Raw genomic sequence first — 14238 nt, forward strand, 5'->3', positions numbered from 1 at the left:
CAGTGTGCTGCTCTGGTTGGTGAAGACCAGCCTCTTTGTCCAGATCTTCCTGAACTTGATCTTTCTGAACTAGATGTGAACGACTTGGATACAGACAGCTTTTTGGGTGGACTCAAGTGGTGCAGTGACCAATCAGAAATAATATCCAATCAGTACAACAATGAGCCTTCAAACATATTTGAGGTAAGGACATCCTTTGGAAAAATTAATTTTTCATTGACTTTGGCTTGGGCGAGACTAACATGGTAACAGGCCTGAACATATAATGGGTACTTACTTTGCTATCATCAAAAGACTTTTCATCACAGTTACATACTTTCTAATTGATGGAAAAACAGTGTTTGGAAAACAAATGGTTTATTTTTATTTGTATTTTTTTAAAGATTGAAGGGACTAAGAATCAACAACTGTGAGTGAGTTAAACTATGTTGAAATACTAAAGGGTTGTGAAAGGTTAGTGACAAAGAAGAACAAAAGTCTAAACCTGTTTATTCCTGTCTATTTCCCACAGAAAGAATGAGCAATAAATGGTACCTCATATAAATTAATAAATAAGAAGGCCTTTCTTTTTAACCAAGGGGGTAGATGTCTACCTTTATTTGCTTTACTAATTAGGTGAGCTCTTTTGATTATTATTATTAATCATATTTTTGGTTCATATCTCTAATTTCTTTATATAATGGGAATTTCTAAACCTAACTAATCTACTGTATACTTATAAATCAGTCAAAATTCATTTACTTTTCAGTAGCGAGAATTACCTCCGTGACTCCGGACTCTTATTATAAGCCTACCCTATAATAAAGCATGTTAATCTATTCCTATTAAAGTGTTACTTTGAGAAAAGAAATTCTTTCCCACAAGATCAGTACTCATTTACTTGAAAATACATGACTTTTTATAGGAACAAACATTTAGTGAGTACTCTGGCAAGTGAATTAAATGAAGATTGACAAATTCACTGGTTTTCTTTATCACAACTGCCAGTGCCATCATCATCATCATTATCTAATGTTTTCTGAGCACCTAGTATGTGCTGGACTTTTCTTATTCACCCGCAAAGACATTTCTTATACTGCCGTGTTATTTGGTTGAAATCCGAGTCTTAAGAAAGCCAAGTTTAAAATATTAATTGAGTTTTTCTGGAACCCAGCATGCAATACATGCTGAATAAACGTTTGTTGAATCATGAGTGAATGATGAATATATTAATGTTGATAACAATAATAGTAATGACAATAATGGCCAACATTTTGGTATACTCATGCTTAATATATGTCATCTCACGTATCCTTGAAAACAACCTATTGTTAGGTCCTATTATTATCATTCCTGTTTTACATATGCAGACACTGAAATTCAGAGAGGTTATTTGATTTTCCCCAAATCACACAGCTGACAATAAAGACCTGGGATTTGAACCCCAAATTTATCGGACTTCAAAGTTTATATCCTTGATTAAAAATAGAGAACCCATGAATTTGGGTGACAGCCATCCTTTACAAAGGCATATCAAGCTGCTTCTTTGCTCAATATATTTAAAAATAGAACAGAATCTTTCCTTTCAGTGGTGGTTGGCATGGAGGTACAGTTAGCTAGTGAGCTGAGACGGCTGTAGGTTCTGCCGACGGTTGAGATTTTGTAATACCTCTGGGGATTAAGTGGGTTTTAGAAGAATGCTTAAGGTAGTAGAGTTTGGACTGGGGAGACAGAACAAGGTAGAGGAAACACTGAAGGTTGTGGTTAGTTCTACTTTCCCAGGCTTCTCAGCCGGGTCTTAGAAAGTTCATGTGAGGACTTGGCCAGTTAGAACTGGTAAATTGAACATTCCTCACTCAGTACACTTGTCAGGTTACAGGCCCATTCTAAGTCATGCTGCATTAAATAAACAGTGCCTTAAAAAATGTCCATCTCCATAGACCTCTTATCTAAAAATCAGCTATTCCATATCAGATGAATGCCATGCATTTTGTAGAGGCTAGAGAATAACTTAGAGGTAGGGGGAGATGGCATAGGAGTCAATGCCTCTCTGGTGGGCTACTTTAAAAAAAATACAACGTTCTCCATAACCTATATGTCCCTGTATTTTGTGTTGTGGTATTTGTGAGAGATACTTCACATTTATACCTTCAGGAGTCTTGGTTCAGCATCTTGTTAATTATCTACATGTAGGTGCTTAACATATGCCATACCACCCTTTTTGTCTCCCTGTATCATATTCTACGCTCATAAAATTATTTTCAGCACTCTGAAACAGAAGGTTCATGTAATTTAGACTCTCATTAGGTCATTTTAAACCAATGATTCTCAACCAAAGGCAATTTTGGTCCCCACCCCACACCCCAATTCAGGGGACATTTGACAATGTCTGGGGGCATGTTTGGTTGTTACCACTGGGGACAAGGGGATGCTACGAGCGTTTACTGAGTAGAGACTAGAGTCAAGGGATGCTACTAAACAATCCTACAGCATGTAGGACAGCTCCCACCACAAAAAATGATTCAGCCTCCAATGAAAAAAGCACTGAGGTTGAAAAACCCTGCTTTTAAATAAAGTCACAAACTTCCCCTTTATAAATTACTAATGATTAATTGGTCAGATTTCTGAAAGAAGACGTAGTAAGGTACTGGATATAAAGAATGAGAAGTCATATAACGGTATTGGGATGCCTGGGGCTCCAGGACTAATATGTCAGGTATTCTCTTAGTGTCAGAGGGCAAAAGTGACTGTTTAGGTAAGTTCCCATAACAGTGTTCTCTGATGTCATAAAGCCCATTCTTTATCTAGGCAAAGGGTAAGGTCATATGTGGCAATGCCGTTACCAACAGCAGCAGCTTCAGGAGCATTTGCCTGGCGTGAGGACGCCTCCACTCTTTGCCCTCTAGTGTTAAACTCAGGAATCTTTTCTATACTGCGAAAGGAAAGTGTGTTTGGAGCAGAGGTGATGTTCTAAAATTGGGTCTTCCCTGTGAAGAAGATTCGTATGAAACCAGATAACTCTTTCATGGCCGCAGGTTTGTGTTGCTTCTACCCAAGCAGCATTTCAGGGAAGTGCCTTCCCAGGGCCAGCCACTCACAGTGGACTTTTCACCTGCACTCACCTTCTTTCAATTTGCAAAGTCCTGCCTCATCACATTTGAGAAGGCCTTGTACTTGAGCAAGTTAAACAGTCACGGGTTCTGCTGTCTCTGATCTCACAATAACAAGCATTATCTACTTTGGATTCCCAGAATAAAATCAGGCACTGAGTAGTTAAATGCTTTTCCGTGACTCAAGTAGCACATCAATGACACCACTGGAAACTGGCCATCGGCTCTCTGAATTCTCATCATAGCAGAAAGTGGGATTTAGGGCTATATAATAGAGTGGCAGAGTCTTAAAATCTTGAGAGTATAGTCCCAGCTACTCGGGAGGCTGAGGCAGGAGAATGGCGTGAACCCGGGAGGCGGAGCTTGCAGTGAGCTGAGATCTGGCCACGGCACTCCAGCCTGGGCGACAGAGCGAGACTCCGTCTCAAAAAAAAAAAAAATGTTGAGAGTAAATTATGTATCTCTTCTTTTTGTTTCTTCCATATGTTTGAATCTAAGTTTAATTTTTATTTAACATCACAAAATAATGGTAAAGAATGAAGCTGAATGTCACAATATGAGAAAGATAATTCCAGGTGGTAGCAGAGGGGGTAGCAACATGCAATGGCATATGTTGGTTGAGTAACTAGACACACAAACAATGATCTCTGCTTACGCAACCTGTGTTTGGATGTGTAAATGCAGGGGACCAGGTACGATTCAGAAGCCACTTTAAAAAACAAGGCAAAAGGCTTAGAGGTAACAGCCTCCAGTGAATCTGATCCATGTGTAAGGAAAACAGGATGCGTCCCTGGACCGGCTGGTAGCAAGATTTATGTTTCAGAATATTGCAACATAACTTCCTTCCGTCTGTTGCCTTTGTGCATTGTTTGAAGGAGGAGAATAAAGGACTACTTTTACAGCACAGCAGTGTGTAAAGATGGATGGCATGGGGTTAGTTTAAATAGCATGTTGGCCTTTCTGGGTCACTGTGGGCAACCTTGTCCCTGGTTTATTTTAATACCTGCTTTAATGCCTCTGTGATACAACTGAATGGGCATCTTTCATTCATTCGTCTTTACTTCTGAATGAAGCTACTTGGGGTTCGTTAGAACGATGGCAAGTGAGAATGCAGTCGTCTCTAGGTCATTACTTGTAATACATTCTGAGGTCTGCCTTTGCTGATGGGGAGAGAAGGACTCTCACAGCTGTAGCCAGCATTCATGTTTGGTGGTTGCTGGAACTCTCAGGAAGCTTGAAACTGTGAACTTTGTAGCAGAAATGGGTGAGTGGTGGTTTTGTATTTGTGTGTAAGTTATCCTGTTATATGCCACAAGGAAATGAATGTGGAAGTTTTCAAGACTACTTGATTATTCTAATGGAAATATAGATACTTTACTTTTCTTCATTTGGCTTCACTTATATTCTACATTTTGCAAAAATTGACATATATTATGTACCTATCAAAAAGTTAAAAATAACAAATATCAGCAGTTCAACAGACCATTGAGCATTTGGGGAGCAGGGAATCTGCCTGTCTTGTTCACCGACATTTTTCTAGATATTTTCTTAGAAAATGGCAGAAAGTAAGAACTCAATAAATACTTGTAGCATAATGAATGAGTCAATCTTCATGTGTTTATTGATGGAATGAACTGTGTTAGGTAATATGAAGATTATATACAAAGCACAAAAGAAGGCCTGTGTCCTAAAGTACTTTAAATCTAGTTTGGGAGGCAAAATGAACAAATGTAAAACAATTAAGAAATCATGCAAGACTGTGTATACAAATATACAAGTATATGCATGTGTTTTTATTTCTTAGCAACTGGAAAACAATGTAAGACTGTATATTCATGTATATGTATAATATGTATATGCACCTACATAGGATTTTATATATATTTGCAATTTGCAAACATTGCAAGCTCGTATATGCATATATGCATGCATATATATGTGTGTGTATGTAAGTGTATTTCTAGCTGAGGAGATAAACAGCAAGAATAAATTCACAAAGCCTTGGAAGAGAAGAAGAGCCAAGCGTTTTCATAGAGGGGATGTGGAGGTGAGGAGCTTGGTTTACTCAAAGTAAAATACATATTAATGGGAACACAGCAGTAGTGGGAGTAAGTTTGGATGTAAGGTAGGTACAAAATTCCTGTGGGTCGTGAGAACCCAGTGGGAAATCTTTAGAGTCTGTTTAGAAAGTAGGATGTCATTGAAGATTTTTAGTAGATCAACATAATGGAGGTGGTATTTAAGAGTGATAATGCTGACAGTCGTAAGAGGTGTAGGCAAGTAGGAAATAAGGAAAATCAGACAGCAGGCCCTGCTGCATTCCAAACCCAATGTGATACAGGTACAGGGAAGGGACAAGGTGATAGCAGAGGGGGTGGCATTCAGGGAACAGATTCAAAGTACCTTGAAGGAAAATTCCATCAGCCCTGATAACTCTGAGTTAGGATAGAGAGAGAGGTGGTAAGGAATGCTAAACTCAAAGATATTCCAAAGAGAAGCAGAACCTCATGGATATCGTTCCTGGTTAAGTTTCTGCTCACCTTTAGGAGCTGAAGTACTTTCTTAGATTCGTGAGTCATTTTACAAAGGGGCTCTCTATCTTTCCACTGCCTCAGGGACAGAACATATTTAACCCAATCCGCAAATTTACGTGGTGTCTGCTTTTTTTCACTTGTCTCCTTGGAGGAAATTCTGCAGCCTTCCATGGTAATGAATTCCTGCTTCTGACTGTGCCTGTGGTCAGACAGACTTTTCTATGAATGGCAAACCTCTTGGAATTTTAACAAAACAAATAGACAAGAAAAAAAGAATGCACGTATACACAACCCCACCTTAATTTAATCATTGGAAGAATAAATTCTTTTTTGTTATGTGGGAGGACTGAATTAATTTACAATAATCACTTTTATAAGATTTCTGGAATTTCCCATTTGCAATCAATAAATGTTTGTCATTTAAATTAAATTTACGGCCCACAGCCGGATTTTTGCCACACTTGGTAATGACACTTATAGAGAACATAGACTTCAAGTAAGAAAATAATAGCCATTTAAGTGGAGAGATAATTGGCTGTAACATAAGAACATTGAAGAATGTTGAAACTCATGGAGACTTATGGAGTATTTAAAAAATTTATGTTGTACTTATCTTTGCATTTGTAGTCTACCACAAAATTCCAAATTCTGGGTATAAATCAGTTAGATGTTCATCTTGGAGAGTCACAAATCAGGAAGCAACAATCTGACCCAGCCTGTGTGCTGCTTTATTTTCAGCCTCTCCTGTCGGCTTATCTTGCAGGGAGACTAAATAGTGCTGTTTGATTGTGTGTGTGTGTGTGTGTGTGTGTGTGTGTGTGTGTTCATCTACACACCTCATTTAAGCACTGTTGTTTGAGACTTCTCGGCTTGATAACATCTGGCTTATCTTGGGAACATCTGGTTTATCACCCTATTTCCTCCCTGCCATTATGCTGACCACTGGAAAAATATGGCTCAGGAGTTCTGACCCACAGGGCTCTGTCTCCTGGCATCAACCCCTGCTAATAAATAGCAACTCACAGGATGCAGGTTACATGACCATCTCTTTCACTGGCACTAACTTTCCTGCTGGTGGCTTTTGTTAATGGAAGGTGTGGCTAGGAGAGATGAGATTGGCTGCTGTTTTTTTTGTTTTTTTTTTAATGGAAGTGGATTTGATTCTTAGCCATTTGCAGTTTGCAAAGTGAGAATGTGTATGTTTCATTAGGCACGATGATTTTAGAAAGTGCTATTTTGTATTTTGGGATGGTAGAAACCAATGATTTCATGTCAGATACTCTAGGCACTCCAGAAAGTAAACTGGGACATTTTATGGACTTATTGTAGGTTTTTCCAACCTCCTGGAGACTCAACTGGTTCATCAAAGTTACTCTGCCTGGATATCTTTGGGGCCAAAATAGTGGAGACCCAAATTCACAAGGAGGAAATCTTGGAGCAGAATCAGGAAAAAGTGGCTCATTACTTCTTAGATTTACTTCAAAGATAATAGCGTGGGTGAAAGTAATCACAAGGTTCAGGGTGCTGCATTGGACAAACTATTTGTATAGTAACCGTGTGTCTGTGTAGAGACCTTATACACATGCTGTGTTTATTTGTCCATGTACCACTATCACTACGCCAGGTCCTGGAAGCACAGCCCAGCAGATGACTCACCTCTGGATGAAATCAACACACAAAGCAGATAAAAAACTGAACATTAAAGACCACATTGTTAAAAGAGAGAGCCAAATTGTTCCTCCACCATTCCCTATCCCAGACTTCACATCTAACAAGGTTAATTTGTCCCTATAATTATGTGCCTATTCTTTGAGTGATGAAAAATTTTATTGTGGGTTTTTATAAAAGGAATTGCGTGTGATGTAAAACAATTTCGGTAAGAGCCACTTTTTTTTTCTTCTTAACCTCTCAGGTTCCTTTTAACTTTTTTTTTTTTTTTTTTGGACAGAGTCTCGCTCTGTCTCCCAGGCTGGAGTGCAGTGGCGCAATGTCGGCTCACTGCAAGCGCCACCTCCTGGGTTCATGCCATGCTTCTGCCTCAGCCTCCCAAGTAGCTGGGACTACGGGTGTCTGCCACCACACCCAGCTAATTTTTTGTATTTTTAGTAGAGACAGGGTTTCACTGTGTTTAGCCAGGATGGTCTCGATCTCCTGACCTCATGATTCGTCCACCTTGGCCTCCCAAAGTGCTGGGATTACAGGCGTGAGCCACTGCGCCCAGCCTCCTTTTAACTTTTAAGACTGTGTGCTCTGAGGTATGTTTAAAAGCAAGGCAGGATCCTATGCTTTAGTGTAGCTAGAATGAGAGCAGGGAAACGGGGAGAGAGATCCACAATGAAATACATACTCTTATTCTTGGCAATGGCAGAGTTGTTTGAAGCTAAATGACTTCTTACCCATTAAGCCATTTGTCCCAAAGTGATGATAGAAGATACTTTTGTGCCTTTTCTTTTCCAGAATGATAGACTGATTTGCACAGTTTCAGATTCTAAACACTAATATTTTGTAGACCTGTCCATCTCCATTACTACTGCGTTATTCATTCAAGGTTTGCAGCCAGATGGATTAATGAATTACCAGATCTTGCATAAAATGACTTAGCCTGACTTAAACAACTACTTTTTTTTTTCCTTTTTTTTTTGTGGGGGTGGAGAGCAGTCTTACAATGGGTGTTAATGGACTGTAGAGAGAGTGAGCCCCCATTGAGTTTTTTTAAACTAGCTTTTTTAAAGCTTCACTGCACTTTTTCATTCTTTTCTGAACTTGTGCTCAGAAGCCGTCAGTTCAAGGAGGAGCAATCAGGCTAGTAGAGCAGAGAGGAGGAAGGAGACTCAGTGGTCAAATCCCTGGTGGCCTATGCCCTTCCCTGTGCCAAATCAGCGTGATTTATCAGAGCCCTCTCTTCAGCGCAGAGTTGAGAGTGAGTTCCAGGGTCCCCCCCACACAATATGCATAGCTGGAGCTCTGAACTTTGAAGGAAAGCCTCAGAGCTATTTGCAAAGTGCTGGTGCTTAGTGAATACTAAATTACATTTAGGAAATAGTCTACTGCTACCAGTTATACTTCATTTTTATTCTTGACACAGACACCTAAATCAGAGAACAGTAACATTTCAGAGATTATGGAAGCAGTTTGGGTATGTTCCAACACTATAATAGGATCAGAATTTTAAGGCCTTTTGTATTATTACCAATAGTCACTTAGTTTCTACTGCAGTGTACTTTGTAGGGAATTACAGCTTTTACTAAAAAGATTAAAATGCTATTATGCAAATGATTGCAGTATGTTATTATGTTTACAAATTAACATCCATGGCTCAACACACAAATTAACTAACTATTCTATCTGTGTTATTAAGGATTTAATAAAGTAACTGTTAATAAAAATGGGTAGCTTGGAACTTTAGTAGAAAACAATTGTGATTTAACGCATGGAACTTGAGCATTGTGTTTAATGTTCTAGGTGATATAATGGTAAAATAAAGTTGAAAAAAGCACATAGAAAAACCAAAACTGTGTGAACAGCAGAGCTGCTTGCCTGAGAGGCTGATGAACGTGAACTAAATAGCTTCAGGCTACCATGTACAGTGGGCAGCATAGCAATAAATCTAAGCAAAGCACGTAAAACATCTTCTATTAATAAATAGTTCATTGAAATGATAATTACCCTCCATTACGTGTTTGATATGTTCCATACACACAGAGAATACTGACATTATTCTAAAATGGATCTCAGAGTAAATTTTGCTGTGGCGAATGGGATTTAGCTGAAGAATATCGCTGGGTGATAAAAGAGGAGAAGGCTGGGTTCAGACTGAGATGGCTTTACAAACAGGCTGCAAATTGCTATTCCTGGCCGTTCATAAGAGATCATAAAAGCAAGGAGATAAGAGCCGCCAAGGTTCCTGAGAAATGAATGTATGTGATTATGTTATCTCGTAGGTTGGATTTACTAGACAGACCGACAACACCTTCACTTTAGCCCAACAGGAAAAGTAGAAAGAGATACAGATTTTGGATAGCAAACTTTGTTAGAATAGGAAATTCCAAAACACTGTAATTCAAATGTTTCAAAAGAGAGCCAGGATCCCAGTCATTGACTTCTGTGCTGGATCTCAAAAAAAAAAAAAAAAAATGAGCTAGGAATATGACTTAATATTAAGCAAATAAATGAAAAAGAAACAAAAGCATTACAAGAACATCCTGGAGAACTAATTCTATATTTCAAATATTTTGGACTCATGTTTCTTAATTCTCAAATAAAGATGTTGAAGACTTCTAAGTCCACAAACAATTATCTTTTTAGGTCTCCCTATTGAGGGATACTAACATGAACTTCTTAGTAGGAATTTCTGGATGTACTTAAGAAATGTACAAGCAGGGAAGAGACCACAAAATTGGTCAAGGTTTGTGCCTTTGCATACAATACAAGCAATTTATTTTGTTCCAAATAGCACCTCTGTGGTTGGGAAACTACTTATGCAAATTTTTGATATCTAGCTTTAGCAAGGTGCCTGGTTCCTTCATTTCCTTCCACATTTGGATAAATTGTGTTGTTCTTCACTCTTCCAAGTTTGTCCTTGTGGAAGCGAACACTTGCAAATTGGTTGAAGCTTGCTAAGAGAAAGAAAGGGAGGGGGTAGAGAAGAGGAGGAAAAAACCTGACCAAAAGCAGTTGCTGTGACAGCTTATGATTTGATGGTTTGTGGCCTTGTCCTGTTCTCAGGCACCTGATCAAAAAAGTGGTACAATCCTGTTATGCAGACATTCTGGAAATCTTGCCAACATTCACCTGACATGACCAAGGTTTAAAGTCCTTGCTGTAACTTTACAAAGCGTAGTGAGAGTGTGTGCCTGTGTGTGGCACATACACTCACTCAAATCCTTTTTTTTTTTTAGGGAAATAAAAGAGATCTTTGCCATAGAAGGGTGGTAAAATAATTAGTCCAGTAGACAAATGTCTTGGCCCATGTTTAAACAGAGCTTTAAGGACACAGTGTTCCCAAGAGTCACATATCTAAATACAAACCAGTGTCAGCTGCCATGCAGACCAAAATGTAATAGCCTGCTTTCACATAGGTCATCGTCAATCCATTTTGGTCGCAGTCACACTGCACATCTGTTTCTGCGAGCTGCAGCTTCTTAAGGTGGCATTTGGACTTCATAAGAGCACAAACAACCAAGCTATAAATTGCCACTGCTGGAGTTATTTTGAATAAGTGTATACTGTTTCATATTTATAATGGTGAGGCTTCATAATATTCACAGTGAATATATAACACCGATCAGTTCAACAAGCATGAAATTGTATGTTGTCAACTTGTCACATAAATAGAGTCATATTCTGGCTTCCGATAATGTTGAACTAACATTTTTTCCCCCAGAATTGTCGAGAGGGTCACAAAAAAGTGAGGAGGTAGCACTTCCTTTGGGTAGATAACCAGTCAAGGCTATTGTAAAGTTGATATTACTGTTGATGAGTTCCTTTTCTCCCCTCCCTCCGAAGCACTAGCTTTTCTTGGGTGAATGCTAATTGGCTAATCTGGTGTGTTTCTGCTGTCATCCAATGCTATCATTTTCAGCTAGTACTTGGAGGTTTTTTTTGGCATGTGTATGTGTGAGTAGCTTTTTTTTCCCCCTTTAAAACTTCTTCTTTTTCTTCTTTTTTTTTTTTCTATTCTTGTGGTGCAAATCAGTGCTAATTGTCATGAAATTCTCTAGCTATACTCGGGCAAGGTTTCTTGTTGCCTTTTCACTCCAGTTAACTCTTAATTTATTACCAGAGCATTAAGAAATAGTGAAAGCTGGACATTTTATTCAAACTTAGTTGAGATAGAGAATTTAAAGAGATGCAGAAAAAAATGATTGAACCAAATTTGCACCTTACTAAAAGGAGAAAGGACGAATGAAATGTGCTCGCGGGTAGCTATGGAGAAACTCAGAGACCAGTTTCCACGGTGGCTGATATTTCTGCACCAGAGGCATGGTAGAAACTGATGCAAGTCTGTTTTCACTTTTGAGAAATTCTTAGATGTGTTCAACCTTCCTCATCTTTTTTCCAATGGCCTGAAGACAAAAAGGCATTGCAATCTGTATTACCCGGTTAAGTTGCTAACTTCAACACCTTGAGACAGTACTTCGGATTCTCTAAAGCACTATGCAGTATTACTGAGGATTATTACCAAAACTTTTCTTTTCATCCCATATCACTTGGGGTACGACTGGTCACATTTTCTTTTTCTTTTTTTTTTTGAGACGGAGTCTCGCTCTGTCATCCAGGCTGGAGTGCAGTGGCGTGATCTCGGCTCACTGTAAGCTCCGCCTCCCGGGTTCACGCCATTCTCCTGCCTCAGCCTCCTGAGTGAGTAGCTGGGACTACAGTTGCCCGCCACCACGCCCAGCTAATTTTTTTCTTTTTTGTATTTTTAGTAGAGATGGGGTTTCACCGTGTTAGCCAGGATGGTCTCGATCTCCTGACCTCGTGATCTGCCCGTCTCGGCCTCCCAAAGTGCTGGGATTACAGGTGTGACCCACTGCACTGGGCCCACATTTTCTTATACAAGAACCAATTCACTGGCTAAAGCTCTCTGTTTCCAACTTTTGCAACATCTTCACATGTCTTTTTGCTTGTGGATTTTAAAAGTTCATCTCTCCTCTCACTTATTTACTTACCCATTCATCAAAATATAATTGTCATCCATTAGCATGCTTAGTGTCTGACCATTTTAGGGGGATACAGTGGTTAAAAGCAAACCTAGTTTCTGGCTCCCTGAACATTTTGGTTAGTGATGAAGACAGGCCTTTTAAAAACAAGTAAGATAAGCTGTCTGTTTGAGGAAGGAGAGCAGGGAATTTCTCCATCTCTCTGTTACCCAGTTATCACTAGCAGATAAATTCTGCCCTTCTCCTACTTAATTGTCTTTAGAAATGCCTTCACCTTGAAATGGAATTCTGCTGGAGAGCATTTCTCCTAGCTAGAGGAGCATTCTGTCCAAACCAAGATCCCATTCTATTCCAAACCAAGATCTGTCCCACTGCCCCAACAAATGCAGGGCAGTGGGACAGAATATTTGAGATTGGAAGACCTGAAATGTATGATGTCCTACACACAGTATATTAAAATAACAGTTTGCTAAATGACGAGTTGATGGGTGCTGACGAGTTGATGGGTGCAGCACACCAACATGGCACAAGTATACGTATGTAACAAACCTGCACGTTATGCACATGTACCCTAGAACTTAAAGTATAATAAAAAACAAAACAAACAAACAAAAAATTAACAGTTTGCTCATTGGAATTGCAGGGTTGCCAGGGGGTGTGGAGGGGAAACAAGAGGAAGCCAACCCAAGGGAAGAGAGCAAGACCGTTAGTGGAGAGTTCTTTAACCAGTGTGCAAGTCTGACCTGACCAGAATGCTGTGCCCTTGGTGGGGCTTCTATGGATGAGAACTGTTTGGTACCATTTTAGGTCTGTTGACCTTTCTATTTGAGAATGATACTTCAGTCCAGCTGGAAGGACCGACATGCTTTTTGCCTGTTTGAGACACCTGTGTATGTGACTTTTGTCTCTCTCTTGGATCCATCATCTATAAGTGATAGCTCCTTGCTTCATGGGGTAATGCTATCCAGGGGCTATCCTGCACCCTTGGAAGAGGCATGTGCAGGAAGAATGCTACCAATCCCTTTCCTCTTCCCTCTGGAGATACCAAGCATTACACCCCTGCCAAGCCTTACTCAATTAGATCTCTTTCAGATTCCTATAATAATCGAGCTTAAGTCCTCTTCTCCTCAGTTCTTTCTGAGAAATTTATTTCTGCTTTGAAATGGCTCTTGCATAGGAGAAAAGTGCCTCTGTTACAGGACTGCCCTTGGTTTTTCCATGGGCTCTTGGCTTAAGGACATTAGCTTCCCTGGTGCCATCTCATTTGCTCAGATGTGAAGTTAGAGCTTCTGTATTCCAGACATAGTTATCCTGGGTGTCCAGGGATCCTCGCCAACCCAGATTCTGTCTAGATATGTTCTCATGTCAGAATCCTCTTGTGTCTTGCCAGCCCATACTTACCGGGGACACCCTGCTCTCTCCTCTGAGCTGCATATCTCAGCCTGCATTTTTTATTTAGGCCATGCTGTCTGATAGGCAGGTTCACCTCCTATTCTTACTGGAGAAGAGTCTGGGCAAATGCCTGAAAGTCTGAAGACAGCAATGCTGTATAGGATAAGTGACTTCTTTTCCCTGCTGGTCCCCAATTCCAGGGCTCTGTGTGCAACAGATTTGAGAGTTACGTTAGGTCACAGTGCCACTGTCTAGCTCCTTTAATCCTATCACCCGGCAATCCCAGCAATGTAGCTGAGGTGGCCGCCCCTGTCCTAAAGGAATTTGTGTCAGTTTCTCCTGGGATGAATCTAGTCGGGCCCACTTTGCAACATTTGTTCAAATTGAAAATTTTGACAAAGACGTTCTGTTCACAAAGAGCCAACAAATGTTCTGTGTTTTGATACATTTGGAGGTTATGAAATGTTGCCTGATATTGGCAGATAACTGAGTCTGGGGACCCACATAGTGTAAGCCATGCCCTGTTTAATTTGTCTTTCAATGGCAAATGTGTTTCTTCTG

General features: G+C 39.8%; 1 protein-coding gene across 19 annotated transcripts in view; it reads left to right on the top strand.

Annotated features, from left to right (window-relative positions):
* The window catches only part of LOC105487840 (PPARG coactivator 1 alpha), a 716435-nt gene that overhangs the window by 589409 nt on the left and 112788 nt on the right, over positions 1–14238 (top strand). For 17 of the 19 annotated variants that reach the window (XR_011621420.1, XR_011621419.1, XR_011621421.1 and 14 more), the window contains one exon: positions 4–183. Coding sequence is in view for 12 of the 19 variants with exons in the window: in XM_024794754.2 (XP_024650522.1) it covers positions 4–183 (180 nt within the window). In the remaining 7 variants the exon portion in view is untranslated. Of the gene's footprint in view, positions 1–3; positions 3015–14238 lie in introns of those variants that run through there. The other 2 variants (XR_003019441.2, XM_011751474.3) reach the window with 2 other exon arrangements.

The sequence above is a fragment of the Macaca nemestrina genome, chromosome 3, assembly GCF_043159975.1.
Source record: "Macaca nemestrina isolate mMacNem1 chromosome 3, mMacNem.hap1, whole genome shotgun sequence".
Lineage (NCBI taxonomy): Eukaryota > Metazoa > Chordata > Mammalia > Primates > Cercopithecidae > Macaca > Macaca nemestrina.